The following is a 21155-nucleotide window of genomic DNA, read 5'->3' on the forward strand; positions in this document are numbered from 1 at the left end:
GGCCCCCACCGGTAGATCAGTGCCACGCCCGTTCGCTGACCTCGCCTCGCAGCCACCAGGCTTCCCTTTCACCAGGACCGCCCCTGGCTGCATGGGATGGCTACGGCTAGCGGCAGCATGTCCACCGGCACTCTCTCCCCCTCCTGTCATCCCTTCCTGAGTGCGGAGGGAGGGAGGGAGGGAGGGAGGGAGGGAAGGAAGGAAGGAAGGAAGGAAGGAAGGAAGGAAGGAAGGAAGGAAGGAAGGAAGGAAGGAAGGAAGGAGGGAGGGAACTTGGTTGGAAAGACAACTTGATTGGAAATGCCCCAGTTCGAAGGAGGGCTGTCGGGGCTGGGCAAAGCCCAGGATCGCCACAAGCAGCTACAGCTGATTGGCGCTTCTGTGGGGCTATGGGGATATAAAAGAAGGGAAGAGAAGAGGATATAAAAGAAGGGGGAGAGGATATAAGAAAGGGGGGAGAGAAGAGAGGATATAAAAGAAGGAGGGGAGAGAAGAGAGAATATAAAAGAGGGATGAGACAAGAGGCGATATAAAAGGAGGAGTGAGTCTGGTTTCTCCATTGACTTAGTTTGTCAGAAGATTGCAAAAGGAGATCACATGATCCTGGCATACTGTGACCATCATAAATATGAATCAGTTGCCAAGCATCCAAATGTAGATTGACCCTGGGGATGCTGCAACGGTCTAAGTGCGAAAAACGGTAATAAGTCACTTTTTTCAGTGCCGTTGTAGCTTTGAACAGCCACTAAGCGAACTGTTGTAAGTCGAGGACTACTTGTATTTTATCACTTTTTTCCTTTTTTTTTGGTCAAGTTTTTGACACCTTGCTAAGCGACTGGTGGTGCTCAAATATTGCCATATCCTAAAACTGGTACAATCTGTGAAAAGGTTGAAAAGCCCTGCTCTAGAGCACCTGTTTCAGTCTTCAAAGGGGGATGATTTCACATTTGAGACCAATTACACCTGAAAGCCAGGCAGGACGGTGACCTTAGGTGCAATATTGGCTTTAGCTTCCCATAGAAGCCTCCCATACAGTTGTCTGCAAGATGGTCAGTTTGAGGTTGATACTGGCCAAAAGTCTGGAATGGACAATGCAGCAGGCAGGTTGCAGGTATTTCAAAAAGGAGGCATGGCTGTATGTTCCAGTGCTTCAGAGAGGCCTGTCCTTCTCTGCAATAGCAACAGCACTTAGACCAGTGGTTCTCAACCTGTGGGTCGGGACCCCATTTGGGGTTGATCGACCATTTCATGGGGGTCGCCAAGCAAGGCTGTCCGCCATTTTTTTTGTCCGCCATTTTTTTTGTCCGCCATTTTTCCCCCTTTTCCGGCGGGTGCCTTACCTCCCTTGGGCTGGGCCAGCTGGTGGTCGGCCTGCTCCGTCTCTGCCGCTTGCCAGCTACGCCTCGGCCGGCGCAGGGGGCGGAACCACGCATGCGCAGCGCTCCCGGGCAGGGAAAGTCCTCGACTTATGACCGGTTGGGTAGTCCTCGACTTACGACCGGTTTAGTCCTCGACTTACGACCGGTTTAGTCCTCGACCTACGACCGGTTTAGTCCTCGACTTACGACCGGTTGGGGTCGCGGCATTAAAAAGGTTCAGAACCACTGACTTAGACTTATATTCCGCTTCATAGTGCTTTACAGCACTCTCTAAGTGGTCTACACAGTCAGCATACTGCTCCCAACAATCTGGGTTCTCATTTTACTGACATGGGAAGGATGGAAGGTTCAGTCAACCTTGAGCCGATTAGAATCGAACTGCGAAACTGCTGGCAGGCTGCAGGCAGCAGAATTAGCCTGCAGTACTGCATTCTAACCACTGCACCACCACAGCTCATCAATAGCCCCACTTCAGGGGATATTCTCCCCACCACCCCTACCACCCCCGTGTTCTTCTGAAAAGGGGATAAAATTTCAACATATTTTTGGCCCCCAGTGACTGGCAATGGACACTTCTATGGTGGTTCCTTATTTTGGGTGCATCAAGAATAAACCACGTCAAAACAACCTGAGCTGCTTTTTAATAGGACAACTAATTTCGCTGACCATGGGAATAAAAATGCACCACTAGCCTGATTCTCCCAAAGCAACTGCATAGTTTCCTGCAAGATTCAGAGAAGGTGACAAGATATGGATTGTTCTTCAGCCTCTCTGTTCAAAATGGGGCAATGGTTGAGTGGTANATTAGTTTCTAGGATTTAAGACTGCAAGTTTCATGGAACATAGAGAATTAGCTAACATTGTTTTTAATTTTGAGTGTACTCTGGGAAACTGGAATAAAGTTAAAAGAGTATAAATGGGAGGGGGTATATATATGGGATGGGGGCAGATCTGACTTCTCCAGAACGGTCCAAGGCATCAATGTCTGCCTGTTTGTTGGAACTCTTTTGTATCCACCTGGACTAGAGATAAAGCTGGTCCCTCAGGACTCCAAGTAAGAAAGAAGCTTAAAGTTGCATGTAAGAAGGCAGGAAATTCCGTCCAAAGGGAAAGAGGCTCATCTCTCTTGAGCAGGCCAGGTAGAACTCTGGATTAGTTTGGAAAGGGCTACTGGACCTCTGAATGGGAGAACCAGTTTCCCAGGAATGAAACCGTAAGAAGCGACTGTTTTACTGTCTTAATCGATGGACTGCCATAAGCCAGCTCTCTGGGCTTCTTGGGCAACTGAGTTGGTCACTGTATAACAGCTTGCTTGGCGAGGCAAACCTTCTTACCGGCAGAAATAGCAATGGCACGGGCCTCCACCTTGTCACCCATCTTGCGCACCACTTCGGGACAGGGTCCAATGAAGCGCACCCCAGCTTCTAGGCAGGCCTGGGCGAAGTCAGCTCGCTCGGAGAGGAAGCCGTAGCCGGGATGGATCGCATCCACCGCATTCTCCTGGAAAAAGCAGGAAGCGCTGGAAATCTTTGCTCTCTCAAGCAAAGCAGCCCTGCGGTTTGTAAATTGGACAGGCTGTTTATTTAGAAAACCTACCTGCTGTTCCTCTCCTGCAAACGTGTCTAAAATATCAAAAACATACATAAAAACACTTCCTGCAGGTACTGGTTTAAACCATCTACTGAACTAAAACTTAACTTTATGCTGAAAATCTTTGTGCAGAGACACATATTTGAAAGAGATTATTTTCAATGTCTTGAATGCAAGATCATCCGTGTTAACCGCATCTGCTTGCACAACAGGGGCTGATCTCTCTCTTTGCAGGCACCCTTGGTCTGTCCCGGAAGGCCCCCCCAACGCTCCAGGGAGGATTTAGAGGGAGAATCTCAGGAGGACATCCGTCTGTCCCGAGTACAGACCAAACGCTTCACCAAAAGCCATCAGCGGAGAGGAAAAGCAAAGTCCGCTCAGGCTTCTACTAGAGCAGAGAAACCACCAAGGAGCAGGAGCGGAGTGGCCGGGGGACCCAGCTCTTTGTTTTGCCCACTTTTCTTAACCCTCCTGCCTGTGCAGCTGTTGGGAAATGAAACTGGTCCTCCTGCACCCACACGATGCTGAGCTGGAGGCACCCAAAATGAGCTGCTTGTGGAGGAGGCCGAGGCCCACTGGATCACAAAGGTCTCTCCCGGCGGTCAGTCTGTAACTCGGAACTAGAGAAAATAATCTGGAAAGCAGCTTGACTTTTTAAAGGAGAGCAAGAACCTTTGCATCCAACGCATACGATTCCCACTGTGACCCACCAGGACCTGGCGCAAACAGTACCGTGTTAGGTGTAGGGAAAGTGGGGTCAGTGTGTGCTCACGTTTGGACATGCTGGGTCAATTTGACCCTGGGTCAATTTTAGCTCAATCTTTAATCCCAAATAGGCCTACTGCTTGCCAGTCTCTTATCTTTTTTTCACTTGACTAAAATTCCTTCATGTTAGCAGAAATCTGCAGTGAAAAGAGGACTGCTTCTCATATAAAATCTTTTACAGCCACATAGCTTCCTTTTTACAAGGAATAAATGGCTGCAATCCTCTGCCATCGCTATCAGTAGACACAGAAATATTGAACCTCTCATAACAACAGGGAGATGTAAAACAAGAAAAGAAAATGTGTTGGCATCTTGGCAAAAAATTCATAGATTCTCTACCAAGAAGCTTCCAAGCAGTTTGAAGATGCCATAGCAATGGATTCCTCTGCTGGGAAGGAGGTTGGACTAGATGCTCTCCAAGATCCCTTCCAACTTTTATATTTGACTCTAGGTCAACAAGAGTTCAGGATGTTTGGATTTTTGTCCTTTGTCGATTGAGAATTTGGCGCTTCCTCAGATAACAAGGCCCTGAGCCATGTAGGTGTTGAAGGCTGATAAGCAACATCTGGAACTGCACCCAGCAGCTTTTGGGAGCAGAGGCCTCACAGGCCATGAGGAGACCTGCCCAGAACTGATCACCCTGCCACATTTTGAACCAGCAGCAGGTTTTGTGTAGCCTTCAAGGGCAGCCCCATATCATTGCAATTGTCTAAATGCAAGGTGACCGAGGTGTGAAAAATTTCCAGTCCAGTATCAGGCAAAACTGACCACACAGGATGGATCTCCTCAAAGGACTTCCTGGCTGCAGCTGCCCCCTCCCCCTCAAGGAGCAGCAAAGAGTCCAGGAAGAGCTCCAGATGTGCAGCAGCCCCAAATAAGGAAAAGCAACCCCATCTGGAACCAAATCTCAGAAGTCTCCCAGAAAGAGGATCCAGGGCTGATCCAGGCATCGCTTCGCCAGTCTGAGGTCAAGACATACAAATGAGTATCACCCCCAATTTACGATTTCAGCACCCCAAACCAAAGGATGGCTTCCCCTGGCCGCTGGGCTCCTTGTGGGCACGCTATGGGAATACCTGCTTGTCTTTGGCCAGCCAGGTCAGAGGTGGAGCACACTGGGCCTTTTTGCCTTCTCACCTTAGCGACTTTGATGATGTCAGGAATGTGTAGATAGGCCTGAACCGGGGGAAGGCCGCGGCCGATCAGATACGCCTCATCCGCCTTCTGTCGATGCATCTGCCCTATGTCCTGCTCGGAATAGACCGCCACCGTCCGGATGCCCAGCTCCGTGCAGGCTCGGAAGACCCGGATTGCGATCTCCCCTGGAATTCATGAGCGTTAATACACAGGAAAATGGAGAGCCCAACATCAAAATGAGCGAGCTATCGGCTTTTAGAAAAGCATTTGGGATCAGGGTCAAAGAAACCCAAATTGGCCAGTCAGATTGTTTAAGAGTTTTTGTCTACTGTTGGTTCCAGGCCGATGAGGCGGCTCCTTCTAAAAATGTCTCTGAAAAAACAGCCCAACCAAGCGCTTTGGGGGGGGGGGGGGCAGAAGCAGCTCCCAGCGATCCCACTTCCTAAGCCCTGCTCACCTCGGTTGGCTACCATCACCTTCTGGATTGGCTTGTATTCCACCCGTGGGGTGCTCAGGAAGGCAGCGGGGTGACGGAAGAGGTGTCGGAGGGCCAGGAAGGGCACCCTGCCCTTGGCACAAGGCAGCTGCAGCATCTGCGGGCAAAGAAAGGGAGATCAACCAGTGCCGCTGCTGGGCCCATTCCAAGGTGCAACTGCCGGGGGTGGGTGCGGTGGGGACTCAAGGCTCATGGGAGCACCGGGTGAGCCACTTTTAAGTGAGCACACTCCTCTTTTCAGGTAAGTAAATCCTGAGAGGCTCATCCAGGGTGAGGGCATCCCACAGACTCTTCTCCCGTCACAGGTTCAGGAGCAACACGGCCTCGCTGGTTCCCAGGCGGAAAATGAGAGGCAGAGAAGCAGCGTGGCTGCAGCTCGTCCTCGGTTGCCTCTTTTCGGGTTCTCTTTGCTGCTTCCAGGACTATAATAACCAACTCAGGCTTCAAGCGAGGGGGGGGGGTTGGCCTGTTGAAAGGAACTGGGGTGGGGGGATCTGTGAGAGAAGCCCCTCCCACACTGGGCTGCCTCCGTATTCTAGTGGTGTCCAGAGGTCCGGACGGGTCCCTGGAGAGCCGGGCACTCGGCCTCTGAGGTTGGGAAAGCCTGAAGTGGGTGGGCCAGGCCGGCCTCCAAAATTGTAATGTTTGCCCTGCAGGTTTCATGTCTCCTCACTCAAAATGGCAGGAAATCATGTCGCCCCCACCCTGCAGACAAGGAGAGCTAGGAATACCAAGGGGTTGTGTACAAATAGGTGAAAAGCAGAGAAAACAACTTTGTTCTTGAGCTTCTAATTAAAAGTTGCAATACTACAAGAATATAGGAAAATGGGCGGGGGGGGAGGGTTAGAGAAACTGATGTTTTCATGACATCCATGTGTTTCTACAAATAAATAAACTCCTTAGCTACCGACCTGCATTAGAGCATTCTGCTTTATTTGGCGGTGAATATATAAAGTGTATTTAAATACGGATCTTGGTTAACTCAGTAATTCCGTAGCAGAGGAAGCAAATCAATAGCGGCTTATGGTCTGTTCAGATTTTCTCTTGAATCCCTGCTCTGGGTTGACTGGCTGAACCTCCCAAGGGCACTGTCCCTTCCCTTCCTGGATCTGGTGTGCAGGACGGGGAGGGGGGGGCTCCAAAACTAGGGAGGGGTTGATTGGTGCTGCTTTGCAGGCCTCTGCCTCTTTCCCAATTAGCAAGATTAAGCTATGCAGGAAAGCGAGCATGCAAATTAGCACTATTTGGATAATTTATTTCATGACACAGAATCTGCCTTTCCTTGGCACAGAGCTTGAATTACAGAGCTTGAATTGACGCAGGCTAAGAATATCTTAAGTGCAATATAAATAAAATGTTTTCTAGAACTTGCAGATGGGGCATAAAAATACTATCAGCTAAAAAAAACCAGGAGACTCGTTTAACTTGAGTGTTGAATTGTTTACATTTTTGCTATACACTGAAATATAAACTATCCAATATGCATTCACAGAATATGCTACAATGATAAGAACAGTAACAACAACAACAACTAGGAGTAACAACAACAACAACTAGGCTCCAACTGGTCCAGAATGCGGCCGCGCGGGCGGTGTTGGGAGGGACTCGTCGCTCCCATGTAACACCGCTGCTGCGCGAGCTGCACTGGTTGCCAGTGGCCCTCCGGGTGCGCTTCAAGGTGTTGGTCATCATCTTCAAAGCGCTCCATGGCATTGGACCTGGATATCTCCGAGACCGCCTTCTGCCGCAGATTACCTCCCATCGGCCGGTACGCTCCCTGTCTCACCCAGAGGAGTCCCACGGCAGTCGGTCTGTCACGGCCGACCGCTGGGGGTCCCCCTCCCGGAAGAGACACCCTCGGGGGTGGGAGACCTTGCTTGATGGGGGTCTCTAGGCCCACTAGGGCCTAGAGGGGAGGAAGGCGGCGCGGGATTTCTGTACCGAAAAGGTACAAGCGGGATTGGCCTAGGGAATTTTTAGTGGGGTTTTTAAGGGAAATTTTAATTATTAGGCCATTGCAAATATTTCCTTTTAATCTGGTTTTAAATTGGTATTTATTGTAATATTGGTTTTATAAGGCTGTTAGCCGCCCTGAGTCCGGTAAGGAGAAGGGCGGGATACAAATCAAATAAATAAATAAAAAATAATAGTAGCAGCTAAAAAGAAGATGCTCAGAGCGGACTTGCAAAGAGTTGGGAGGGAGGGAACTAAGGAAGTGACGTGAAGGGTTTGCTAACAACCTGAAGGCAAGAATACACACAAAGAGGAAAGTGGGCAGACGACCACGGATGGGAAGAATACAAATAGGTTCCTGGGTGTAGATAAAGCAAAGGACCAACAGCCCAAGAGCAGCTGCTCAGTGGATGTGGCCAAATTCTAGCCAGCAAGGAGAAAAAAGGGCAGCTATTCCACTCCTCTTTCAGTTAGGAGTTGTTCTCCCGAAAGGCAGAGAAGAAAAGGCAGAAGAAGAAAGAAGACGCAGAGAAGAACGAAGGGAGAGCAGTGAGACTGAGCGAAACACCGCCTCGGAAGGCCTCTTGATGCTCTGGTTGAGATCCTTAAGTACTGCCTCCTGAGAAAGTGGAGAAATACTGGGTGACTGGAGGAAGAAAAGAAATGCTGTTGATCTTCTAATAGCTTAAAAGACAAATGATAATTTATATGGTCTTGTTAGGACAGAGAAATAGGCCGAACATAATAGAGTGAAATTTTATCTAGGCCACAAAAATGAAGGGCGGACACACAGAACCAGGATAATCACGACTGATTGTACATTAAATGAGTGTGGGTTGTGGCTGCAAAAACAAAACAAAATAAGGCGATTTTGGTGGCATCCACAAAAGCAGTTGTTTCTACATCATGGGAGGGAAATCAGTTGTTTCACATGACTCTAGTTGGGGAAAGACATCTTGAGGGCTACTTCCGATTCAGGGCGCCAGATGTGGAGGAAGGTTCTAGAAAGCTGGAAGACGTGCGAAGGCCACCAGAAAGCAAGTCCTCTCCAGGGAGGTCGAAGGAGGCAGGTGTTGCAAAAACAAACCAGGAGAACATGAAAAGAGCCCCCCCAACCCTGAGAGAGGCCGGATGGCCAGGCAGAGGACAGGACAATGGACTTAGGGATGGGAAGGCGGATTCCGATTAAATATTGAGGCGGGAGATGGGAAGAGCTGGTGGGCCCAGGAGAAATTGTGGATCCCAGTTCATTGGGTCTGCACTGACCACCCATTTGGACTCCTCCAAGAATGATATGGTGCCTTCTGACAGAGCCGCTCTCTTTGCTCTCCCACTCCTGTCCAGCCACCGCAGAGCCCACTCCCTTCTTGGGCCACTCCGGTGCTCTCCAGCTTGACCCCCACTCACTCTGAATGCCCAGAGGCAAGAAAACAGGTCCGGGATGCCCAGGGATGCCATCTGGGCAGGCACCCTTTCAGGGCATGGCCCCCACCCTGTCTTGGAAACAATCTGAGGCCGTGTTGTATCATCTGGTCACTTGCTTTGGCTGCTCTAGGCAATCAAGCTGCCAATCAAGCCTCGCTAAGCCTTCACCAGCTTGGTCACCAAGAGAGGCCTCTGAGGCTATGGGATGCCAGGCAGGTGGCAAGCCGGCTCGGGGCCGGACCCTCCTTATGGAGGCAGCCCCGGCTTTTTGAAACGGAGACAGATATGGCCGTGTCTGGCTGGGCAAACGTAGCACCCCACGACCCTCTGAGAAAACAGCGGGACCCCTGCAATGGCTGTCCTCCCCCGGGCATTTGCGTCTCATCAGCCCTTCAGAGTCCAAGGGAAACCAACAGCAGCCCACTGAGGGACACGCACACTTGAAGCCACCCCTTACGAATTACTGGCAATGGTTTTGTGATCACCCCCACCAAATTCTGCAGATCTCAACGTGTTTACATGCAATCTCTCTAAACCAGCGGTTCTCAACCTATGGGTCGGGACCCCATTTGGGGTCGATCGACCATTTCACGGGGTCGCCAAGCAAGGCTGTCTGCCATTTTTTTGTCCGCCATTTTTTCTCCTTTTCCGGCGGGTGCCTTACCTCCCTTGGGCTGGGCCAGCTGGTGGTCGGCCTGCTCCGTCTCTGCCGCTTGCCAGCTACGCCTCGGCCGGTGCAGGGGATGGAACCACATATGCGCGGCGCTCTCGGGCAGGGAAAGTCCTCGACTTACGACCGGTTGGGTAGTCCTCGACTTACGACCGGTTTAGTCCTCGACTTACGACCGGTTTAGTCCTTGACTTACGACCGGTTGGGGGTCGCGGCATTAAAAAGGTTGAGAACCACTGCTCTAAACAATGCCAACCTGCTCTTTTTTTTTCAACAGAATTGCTAGTTTAACTTACCACAAGAATGAAGTGGAATCAGTACCCTGACTTCAACAAAGCATGGCATAAACTCTCCCACAAGAGTCGGACAAAGAACATCCCAAACTCTAAAGCAGACCGCATCACCTTCAGGAAAGACCTGCACATTCATTCACCCGTCCAGATGGCCCAGAAGAGGAGAAGAGGAGTCGGGGCACAAACTGTGCCCACAGGAGAGACTTGCTGTCTCGGGCCAGAGTCTGAGTAGTCTGGAGGCATGAGGTGGGCAGCCCCTCACCAGGCCTGGTGCAAAAGTCTCTGGCCAAAGCACAGCGCAGAGTTTGATTGGGAGGCTGAACTAGTTGGCTAAGGGCTTGGCACTGTGAGAAATTGGGGAGTCGCTGAACTCTTATGTTCACTAAGTCAAAAGGGCTTTTTGAGCACTTCTTTAAATACATTCAAAATAAAGAATTAAGAAAGAGAAAGAAAAGGATCACAGCTATTCAACGAAATTAACAAAATGTTAATTGGTAACTAAAACAGGCAGAACTGCTCAGCTCCTATCTTGGTTTAGTCTTCTCCCACAAAAGGCACCGAGACAATAGGAAGAGCCTGATGAAAGGGCAGGATCGAGGCTTCAGATAGCAAGGTACGCCCATTTCAGAGCCAGATAAACTGCAATAAATACTGAAGGAACTGGCTAATCTTTGTGTACTTTGTATACTGCCTTTGAGAAATTTGGGAAAATGTAGGAAGGACCAGGTTGCTTAAAGGAATCAAATGCAGCCCCCACCATCCAAAAAAAGGGAGAGATTGTAGTGCATGGAATGCAGGGGGGCTTCTTCAAAGAGTCTCTTCTATCTCGCTTGATCAACAAACCCCTCCCCAAATCCCCATTTCTGTAGAACTGTTAAAATTACTCCTTCAGCTGGAATCATCCTGCACAAGCGCACTGCCTCTATCGCAAGTCTTTTAAAAAGTGTGTATGCCACCCAACTCTTAACTACCTGGGTGGCTCCCAAGTAACAGAAACTTGACAGGAATGAAAAAAAGAAGCAGAAACCCCCAGTCCACAGGGGCTTCACACACTCTTGCCTCCAACACCTTCAAAGCAATGGCAGGGTGGGGGCCGCCCCATCCCGGGGGAAGCCTCGTTGGAAGGCAGGCGAAGCAGGCAGGCCTCCAGGATCCCCACGGATGACACCGTTGAATCAGAGGAACCTGGAGCATGCCAACCTGGCCAGATTCAGCCAGTGGGCAGATATTATTGCAGCCAAGGGTCCCTCGAGTAAGCAGACCTTATGCCAGGAAGGCTTCGCGTGGAACGACTGGCAAGCTGCCAAGTAGTGCAATCCATGTTGTACTGCTGCACTGTGGATCGATTGGAATTTCTGGGTAGTCTTCAAGAGCAGGCCCATGTAGAGCATCTTGCAGTAAAGCCACAACGTGACCAGGACATGAGTGACTGCCTGAAGGGACTTCCTGATCAAGCAGGAGCATTAAAAAGTAGCACCTGAGAAGGTTACCCCCAAGAGAGAGGTGCATTTATCTTCACACCAGAGTTCTCCAATGATCTTTGGAGCCACCACCATGTTTGTCCCTTTCCACCCAACCCACTGCTGAGCCTGCCTTGTCTTCTTTACCTCCAAGACCTTGGGGCTCTGCCAAAGTGGCCGGGGTCTGCCTGGTGTGCTTAGAAATTGCCGTCCGGAACAAGGTCCCTCCACTCCCTAGCCCCTCTGAAGGCCAGTGGTGAGCACAAAGAGCAGGACAAGGGGGGCTGTTGGCTCTGCTGAGATGCCAAGGTGCAAGCACACATGGACGGAAACACCTAGGATCACCAAAATCAGATTAGCAACAAGGATGGTCTGTTCACACCCGTTAGCTGAGCAGAGCCTCCACATTCTAAGCCAGCCGATCTCCAAGTGGGCAAAAAGGACAAAGGAGGACAGCTGCCCACTGCCTGGGGTTTTCTTGCAGGGCACATGGACCAACATCTGTTTCCAAAATAAAGCAATGCAATTGTCTATGGAGATTCTCCATCATCCAGGTCATGGTTGTCCCAAAGGTGCTGTTCAAAAGGCAACTGGACTTTCTTGGCTTTTTCCTTGAAAATGTTTTGCTTCTCATCCAAGAAGCTTCTTCAGATCAGTTTTTCAGAGAACTGAAGAAGCTTCTTGGATGAGAAGCAAAACATTTTCAAGGAAAAAGCCAAGAAAGCCCAGTTGCCTTTTGAACAGCACCTCTGGGATAAAGCAGCCCAAGTTTAACGTACCCTGAGATGCTGTGCAGGATGAGCAGTGGCTCCGGGAAAATCTGCCTTTCGGCTTCAGCCTCCCAGTCCTTTCAGAGCAGGGCTGTCCCTCCACTTGTCAGAAGGGCTGGAGAAGTGCCTGAACTTTGGAAGCTGTTGCCCAATAGATAAATAGACGCTGATTCCTGCAAGAGGCGGTCCAGCATCAGCCAGTCAAAAGGGAAAGCTGGAGAAGGAATGGGGAACCAAGCTGTCAGGGGAGATGGGTAAGCAACTCCTACTCATCCAACCTACATCTGCATGGCGGAGGGAGGGAGGATCTGTCACCCTCCAAGCTTTGGGGGATTCAAGATAAGCACCCCATACCTGTCCCTTTAATGGAGACTCCTCCGGACAGCGTGTAAGGCAGTGGTTCTCAACCTGTGGGTCAGGACCCCATTTGGGGTCGATTGACCATTTCACGGGGGTCGCCAAGCAAGGCTGTCCGCCATTTTTTTTGTCTTGTCCACCATATTTTTTCCCCTTTTCCGGCAGGTGCCTTACCTCCCTTGGGCTGGGCCAGCTGGTGGTTGGCCTGCTCCGTCTCTGCCGCTTGCCAGCTATGCCTCGGCTGGCGCAGGGAGCGGAACCACACATGCACGGCGCTCCCGGGCAGGGAAAGTCCTCGACTTACGACCGGTTGGGTAGTCCTCGACTTACGACTGGTTTAGTCCTCGACTTACGACCGGTTTAGTCCTCGACTTACGACCGGTTGGGGTCGCGGCATTAAAAAGGTTGAGAACCACTGGTTTAAGGTCCTTGTAATGTGCAGCCCTGTCTGCCCTCTTGTGTCCTAACCTAAGCCAACTCTGAAAAGTCTCCCAGTGCCTTTCGTGCTCAGGAGCCAGGGTGATGGCGCGTGAAGGTTCCAGACTCTCCTCTCCTATGGAAGCTCCCCCAGTCATTTCTCCTCAGCCAAATCTATTACCCAGGACTGACATGGGGGAAAACAGGACTAGAGAGCACTATGGATGTCAACGCTGTAAACATTGGATGTTCTTGCTCTGACAACTGATGAAAATTGCAGCCATTTTCTCTTTGCTTTTAACATGCTTCTTCTGGTGTTTAGAAATCAGGTGCAGAAGTGGGGGGGGGGGGATGAAAGTTTGAGCTCAGCTAGCCATAATAGCAGCTCTGCTTTGTGGAAACCCAAGGACGAGCTGATAACGGTTTGGCGGGCTGAGGAGCTGGGGAGAAAGCCCGAGTTTTAGGCTAATTGGAGAATGTGATTTATGACAGCTTATTGAGGTGGGAACTGCACTTTGTTCTGCACTGTTACTTTATATCTGGGGGAAGGGAATTTAGTTTTGGGGTTCAACTATGTAGTGCCAATACTTTGTTTCCTGAATAAAATGTTCTTTCAGGAAGAATTTTGCCTTGAAGTTCTTTTGATGGGTTTCATCTATCGGAACCAAGACATGTATGCTTGTTCTGTCCCCCGTCCGACTCACACCCCCCAACCAGTCAGCCGAGGGCTAAAAGACTGCTCAGCACTGCCAAATACAGATAAACACTTGGCAGCAACTCCGTGGCTGCCTGCCAAGACCTTTACTGATAACACGATACAAACACAAGTCCAGGATAATTGCCGGAGTGCTGCAACATAAGATTCAGCAAAATTGTTCGTCACAAGAGTTTCAAATGGCACACCCCTTGCTTATATAGCCTGTGGGGTGTGGCCCAGTGACTCAGCTGAAATCTCTGGCATGGCGTTTTAGCTGCTGCGCACGCTTGTCCCTCCGACGCTGGCGTGGATCCAGCCAAGACGTATCCTCCTCGGAGTCCGATACACCTGGCTCCTGGCCAATCCCAGAAGCACCTGGCTCCTGGCCAATCCCAGAAGCACCTGGCTCCTGGCCAATCTCCTCTCCGTCGGAAGGCACCGAAGGCTGCACCAGAGGGGAAGGTCCTGGAGAGGGAGGCCTGGCCATCTCCTCTCCTTCATGTTCAGAGCCTTCCTCCTCCGATGAGAGGGACCCACAGGACGGAGCCACAACAATGCTACCTTGGGCTCCTGAAGGAAAGACGGGAAAATCAATCAGCCAAGGAGTAAAGGAGCCGATGGTCCATAGAGGAAGACTCAGATGAGGTATGTGCAGTCCCAGAACCCCAGACCCAGAACCCCAAATCAGGGGACTCCATGTCTTTAATGGTTAGCTCAGTGGGAGGCTCCAGAACACATTTAGCACTCATTAAAGGATCAGATGAAGCAGCCCCCAAATCTTAGCCTGCTCCTCCTGGGGATCCACTGGGGTGGCGAGTCCCTCTAGCTTTCATGAAATAATGCCCTGCTTTCCCACCCAAAGCCCCCCATCGAGGAGGAGGAGGAGGAGGAGGAGGAGGAAGGCTCAGTGCCCGGACAGGAAGAGCTCAATCCAGCTGCAGCTGAGCACCAGGAGCACATTCAAGAGAAGGACTGAATTTGGGGCACAAGACTTTGGGGGAGGGGGTGCCCACCTTGAGCTATCTGAGAGGAGAAAAAAAATGAGGCGGACTGATGACGCAGAGCCATCAGATCTCCTCACTCCCTGACTGACGGTTGTACAGCCTACCTTAACACAGCGACTTCCCCAGGGCCAGATGGGGCACGCCAGGCATCTTGGGCAAGACACAGCAGGGGAGAGGGGCGACTCCTCCACTGCCCCTCTTTGCCAAACAGCCTTTCACCCCCGAGACTGACCAAGCCCTCCACACTCTGCTCTGACGTTGGCTCAGCTTTTTAAGTCTACAAAACCCTGGAAAGGCTGAGAGAACAAACTGCTGAAGCTCAGCAAGATTTTTTTTTTAAAGCTCTCTGGGGGGAGTGGTCCATGGAGCAGCTGCGCAACTGTGTTAATTGAAAGGGGCTGCCGGCAGCGATGTCAGAAAAGGAGGACCAGTGCAAGTCTGAACCAGCTCAGTTTCCCAGCAGAGCAGCAGCCATGCTCACACCCCTCTGGCCAGCTAGATCCCAAGCAGTAGTGGAGGCCTCCCAGCATCTGAAACCAGCTGCCAGACCTGCACCTCCGGCAGTTTCCCTCTGGCACATGGGGGAGATCCAGGGTATCCTGCACGGCAGCTCCAGTTGACGATCGCAGGGCCCTTCGGCTCCGTTTGTCCAGAAAGAACCATCCAATGGCCTTGGAAGACGGCCTCTGACGGGCTCTCTCAAGACACGCCCGGCCAGCCACAAAGCACCTCCTGCAGGCGCAGGAACCCAGTGCTTGCCAGCACCCAGGATGGATCTACTGGTACTGGGAGGGCAGGATCACAAGCGGGGCCTCCTGAGCTGATCCCAGCCAGCATTACCACCGCATTAACCATCTACCGGGATATCTAAGTTAGCTCATCTCATGGCTTGCAGTCAGTGGTGGGATTCAAATAGGTGAACAACCGGGTTCTCTGTGTGGATGCTGCTTCCAGAAGTCCATTCTGGGCCTGGCCAACAAAAAAATTAGCTACCGGTTCTGCCGGAGTGGTGCGAACCGGCTGAATCCCACCACTGCTTGCAGTGCCGAGTGGGGCATTCTGAGAGTTGGAGTCCACAGATCTTAGGAGTTGCTGAGGTTGAACAGCGTCGTGTGATTTTTGGAGTGCCTCGCTGTCGTGTTGCAAAAGGGAAGACATTTTGTGCCATGCATCTCGGTGAAGGAAACCTCCACGAACCCCCACCGCCCCAAAGCAGACCCTAAAAGCTGACCCATTGCTGTTCCGGAAGAGGCCAGCCTCTGCAACTGGGGGAGGGGGGAAATGACCAGAAAGCAGACTTCTAAACATGTGTAACAAGAGGCCTTTCGAACAGAGCTGCATGAGGGGATGGGACTCAGGTGGAGAAGCACCCAGAGGCACGAAAGAGACTTCCAGAAAGTGCTAAAAGCAGGTGGGACTTGCAGCGCTTTGAGGCCAATGCACCCAGGGAGGCCCCATCTGGGATGGGCAAAGCCTGTTTGAGCAGCCCACTGTGAGTCGGTGGGGGCTGTGTGGGGGGCACAAGGGAGGGAAGCTTTCAGTACTGAAAGTCAAGAAAAGTAAAAGGTATAAACCTGCATTTGCTTGTGCACATCCCGAGTTTCCAGCTGACCACAAACGAGGCATGCTGGCATCAGGCAACTCCACAGCAGCTGCCGGAGGGGCCAGTGACAGGGGGGGGGCTCACCTCCTGGCCTTCTTGTTGTGAGTGGAGACCGGCGCTGTGGCTGCTTTCTAGGAAGAAGGCTCACCTTCTATTGAAAGGATCTTTGTACTGGCTAGAAAAGCTCCAGGATGCCAATCCTGGCCGGTGAAGAAAATGACCGTCCAGTAGACCCGGCCAGTTGCTCCTTGCTTGAGCTGGACCACTGCAATAGGGCTGTGGAAAGCATTCAAAACAACTGCTATGCACAGCACACTAGCACAAACAAAGCAGCCACATCCTTGCAACATGCACAGAGCGCTTTCAAAAGCTGAGTCTGTATGTTTGTGTGGGCAGAAGGCGTTGCCTGCAAATGGGTGCACAAACACACTCATGCACAAACACCTGAGCTGCTTCAACTGCTTTCATACAGTATGTCTGTCCTGCAACCTGCCTTGTATAGAAACCATCTGAACATTTCAAAGCAGTGTACAATGCACTGGTAAAAGGAAGGGAAGGGGCTTGCAAAGTGTTAACCGAAAGCATTGGCAATTCCCTAAAAGTCTGAAAGAGTCTGGGCCCCATTCGCTGAAAAAGAACTGGGGGGGGGGGAACGGGTGTCCCAGGGAAGAAACCCCCCAAGTCTCGTATAGTTAATCTTTGCCTTGGATGGATGCCGTCAGGACTGGAATGTCCCTGCCTAGAGAACCAGGATCAGCCCCCCTCTCCTAGGGTTTCACCAGGCCTTCCTTCCATCACGCTATTTGCTATAAAAGGCTTTATTCATTGCATTAATTTTAGTTAAACATACTTCTTCTCTAATGTGTACATTTATCCAAGGTGGCTTGCAAAATTAGAAGTCACAATTTCATAATGAAATTACAGTAGAAAATAATATTTTAATCCTAATAATAACCACCAGTTTGGCAGCGAAAATGCCGGGTCTCCAAGACCACCAGGTGGGCAGGGCCAGCAGAGTGAGTGAGGCTCCATAACCTGGCAGGGCACCCGGAAGGCTCCCTCCAGATCTGAATGACAGAGCAGCCAGCAGGGGCAGATTAAAAAAAACCAAAGAACCCCAGACTTAAGGATCCCTAAGGATTCTTGCCAAAGACATAAACCAGGAGCTCTGCAGCCAGCCCCACAATGGCTTCCAGAGCAGCCCCACAATGGCTTCCCGGCCCAATTCCCAGCAACCATAACCCAGAGCCCACCAGAAGTCCTGTCTAACTGATAAGACTAGCAGGTCTGAGCATGAATGTCTAATGGAAAAGACTACGGATGCTTTTCAACGTTGGTGTTGGAGAAGACTCCTGAGAATATCAAGAATACAAATGGATCATTGAACAAATCAACCCAGAGTTCTCATTTGAGGTAAGAATGAGCAGGCTCAGATTACCCTCCTCCAGCGCATTATGCGAAGACCTAGTAGCTCTCTTGAAAGTGTATCTATGCTGGAAATGGCACAAGGAGAGGACAATCAGCAGCAAGCTGGATGGACTCAATTACAGTGGCTGAAGGGTCTGGTTGGGTACAGACCCTCCTGGAGAAAAACTACATTCACCTAAGAGTCAACAATGGATCCAATGCCACAGAATCAGTCAATTAAAGAACGCTGGAGTAGAATATACATCACATAGTTCAAAGGCAAAGGGAGGATTAGAATCACAACCAATTCTATGTGGGACAAACATCATCTGAATTAAAAACCAGGATCCATGAACACTGGCTGGCAGTCAAACACCACAACCCCAAATCCTTAATCTCTACCCACACCAACATCAAACAGCAGCAGTTCGATTGGAGCAACACAAAAAGCATCAGCCACGCTACCACCCACCACGCTCATGAGCTTATCGAAGCCTGGTCCTCCACAAGCACTTCCATCAACAGACACATCGACCCACAACCAGCCTACGAACCTCTCAGAATCCAGATCAACCAGAGGCGGCACCAACCCTCAACCAACCCACGCAAGCCCCCCCCACCAGTTCGCATTCCAATGACCCTGGTCTGATGTAACCTCCCCAACACAAGACCCTCACTTGACACACCCACACCTGAAGCCCTTATGAAGGGAAGAACACGGACACTGACATGCCCTAAACTCCGCTACCTAGCCTGGTAATGAAATGTTTGGAAACCAACCTACAAGCTCAGAGAAAAAACCTTCACCCTCAACAAACATACTATATAAAACACAAAAAATCATGTTTCTAGTGTCAACGCTGTGACAATGGATGTCGATGCTCTGACAACTGAGAACCAGCAGCCATTTTTACTTTTGCTTTTAACGTGCCTTTTCTATTCTTTTAGAGCAGTGGTTCTCAACCTGTGGGTCGGGACCCCATTTGGGGTCGATCGACCATTTCATGGGGGTCACCAAGCAAGGCTGTCCACCAATTTTTTTGTCCGCCATTTTTTTTGTCCGCCATTTTTTTTGTCCGCCATTTTTTTCCCCCCTTTTCCGGCGGGTGCCTTACCTCCCTTGGGCTGGGCCAGCTGGTGGTCGGCCTGCTCCGTCTCTGCCGCTTGCCAGCTACGCCTGGGCCAGCACAGGGGGCGGAACCATGCATGCGCGGCGCTCCCAGGCAGGGAAAGTCCTCGACTTACGACCGGTTGGGTAGTCCTCGACTTACGACCGGGTTAGTCCACGACTTACGACCGGTTTAGTCCTAGACTTACGACCGGTTTAGTCCTCGACTTACGACCGGTTGGGGTCGCGGCATTAAAAAGGTTGAGAACCACTGTTTTAGAGTTCAGAGGTAGAAGGGGGGATGGGGTAAATGCCCGAGGGTTTAGCTAGCCATAACAATGCGGAAGTGTGGGAACTCAAATTGGGGAATGTGATTTATGACAGCTTTTGTGGGGTGGGAATTGCAGTTTGTTACTTTGTATCTGGGGGGAGGGAATCTCATTCTTGGGGTTCAACTATGTAAGTGCGGATACTTTGCTTCCTAATAAAATGTTCTTTAAGGAAGAATTCTTGCCTTGAAGTTCTTTTACCGGTTTCATCTATCAGAACCACGACATTAACCCAAGAATCACCTCTTTTTCTTTAAAATTAAGAGGTCCTGAGCTCCAGTCACCTACCCAAAGCAGGAGGGAGGCTGACAAAGACTCAGGGAAGATCCCAATATGGAGAAGAAGGAGAAACAGCAGCCACAGCTGTTACATTGGCGGATGGAGTGCAGGCCATTGCGCCTCAGATGCTTCAACAGCGGGGGCGAGACCAAAAACAAAGGAACTCATCTGGTCATCTGAGTGGACCCTACCTAGTGGAGACCCCAAATGATCAGAAGTGAACCAACCGGAGGAGGATTCTTCGAAAGCAACCGAGACTGAATACTCGCTTGTGACTTATAAAGATATTTTGGACAATGAAGGAAAATTGAAAGACAGACAAGATTTACAAGAACAAGGTATTGATCTAGCATGGTGGCCATATCTGCAAATTCAAACGAGATGTGAAAAAGATGTGAAAACAATGGTATTTTATAAAGAACAGACAGAATTTGACCAGTTACTGCTAAAAACAGATGAAAAGTTGATTAAGAAACTCTAGATTTCTGTTAAACTTAAAGATGGAAGAAGAACAAGTAAAAAAAACAATAACATGGGCAAAGAACTTTGGATATAATATAGAATTAGAAAACTGGCAAACGTTATGTGAAAGAAATATTAAATTAACTAAAGCAGTGGCATATAAGGAAAACTTATATAAAATGTTTTAGAGATGGCACATAACACCAGTGAGATTAGGAAAAATGTTTAAAAATACTTCAAACAACTGTTGGAAATGCAAACGAAGACCAGGTACTTATTATCATTATCTGGTGGACATGCCCTAAATCAAAAAGATTTTGGGTTAAAATACATTTATGGTTAGAGAAAATGACTAAAAAACAAATAGACTTTAAACCAGAATTATTTTTGTTAGGAATAATAGGAGCAAATTATGAGAAAGATTGCAGATATTATCTCGAGAAATTATCTCTCCAGAACTTCTGCAGTTTCTGGACCTTTCCCCAGATTTTTTCATTTTTTTTGCACAATATTGAGAGGTTTTGAAATGGAAAACAGCATAGATTGAAGAGGACGTGCATCCGTGAGGCTCTTCTTTGCAACTCTCATGCGGCACCATCACAGCAGCACAGCCAACACCTTCAGGCTGGGTTCCGGTATCTTCTTGAATTGCCTGGAAAAGCAGAAACTGCCCCGGCCAATCAACATGACTGGAGGATATTCCTTGCCCAATGAACGGTTTCTAACATTAAGAGCTCTTCTTTGCTTCCACTTAAGAGGAACCCCCCTCCCCCCCCCTTTTTTTTTAAAAAAAAAAATAACGTTCCCCTTTGCTGGGGCTCCACAACATGGAAATGTTATCTGAATGCAAACTGCTGAATTCAAACCCAAGAAGAGAGATTTTCAATCATAGACCGTCTGTCTGCCAGCCTCTCTGCTTTAGATTCTGGCGACTGAAGGGCACCACATGCTGCTTCTTTTGCTTGGATGGGCTCCTGCAATGCTGGTGGCAAACAGGTTGCCTGGAGACGTTGAGATGGCAAAAAAATAAAATGAAAATCAAATTTTCAAGTTAACCTTCCCTCCTGGACAAATGTGTGGGACTGTAGTCTAGTAGAGAGTCCAACAACATTGAGGAAAATGCCAGATAAAGTAGACCAGTCTGGAGCAGATAAACAGCTGAAGATAATTTTTAAGACCAGGTCCCACTCAGCCAACTGTCTCAGGCCAGAACGCTAGGCAGGGTCCCCCGATGTTGCAAGTGATCAGAACGAAGTGTTGCAGGCTGACTCTGCCCATAGTCTGGAGTTCAATCCTGACTGGCTCGAGGTTGACTCATCCTTCCATCTTTCCAGGTTCAGTAAAAAGAGGAGCCAGATTTTTGGGGGTCAATATGCTGACTCTGTAAACTGCTTAGAGAGGGCTGTAAAGCACTATGAAGCGGTATATAAGTCTAAGGGCTAGTGCTATTGCTAAACTATGCAATAGAGAAAGTATGCAAATTAGCACTATTTGGATAATTTATTTCGTGACAGAGAATCTGCCTTTCCTTGGCACAGAGCTTGAACTACAATC

The 21155-nt window shown here is 49.8% G+C and overlaps 1 protein-coding gene across 1 annotated transcript in view; it reads right to left on the bottom strand.

Annotated features, from left to right (window-relative positions):
• The window catches only part of LOC107290906 (pyruvate carboxylase, mitochondrial-like), a gene marked incomplete at its 3' end in the record, with an annotated part of 23035 nt that extends 11771 nt beyond the window's left edge, over positions 1-11264 (bottom strand). Inside the window, exons 1-4 of the mRNA XM_015819846.1 lie at positions 11199-11264; positions 5329-5464; positions 4872-5056; positions 2714-2879 (exon numbers count right to left, since the gene is read on the bottom strand). Of these exons, the coding sequence (XP_015675332.1) occupies positions 2714-2879; positions 4872-5056; positions 5329-5464; positions 11199-11264 (553 nt within the window). The remainder of the gene's footprint in view (positions 1-2713; positions 2880-4871; positions 5057-5328; positions 5465-11198) is intronic.
• Positions 11265-21155: the final 9891 nt, after the last annotated feature.

This window comes from Protobothrops mucrosquamatus, unplaced genomic scaffold, assembly GCF_001527695.2.
Source record: "Protobothrops mucrosquamatus isolate PMUCROS unplaced genomic scaffold, P.Mucros_1.0 scaffold1001, whole genome shotgun sequence".
In the NCBI taxonomy this organism is placed as follows: Eukaryota; Metazoa; Chordata; class Lepidosauria; order Squamata; family Viperidae; genus Protobothrops; species Protobothrops mucrosquamatus.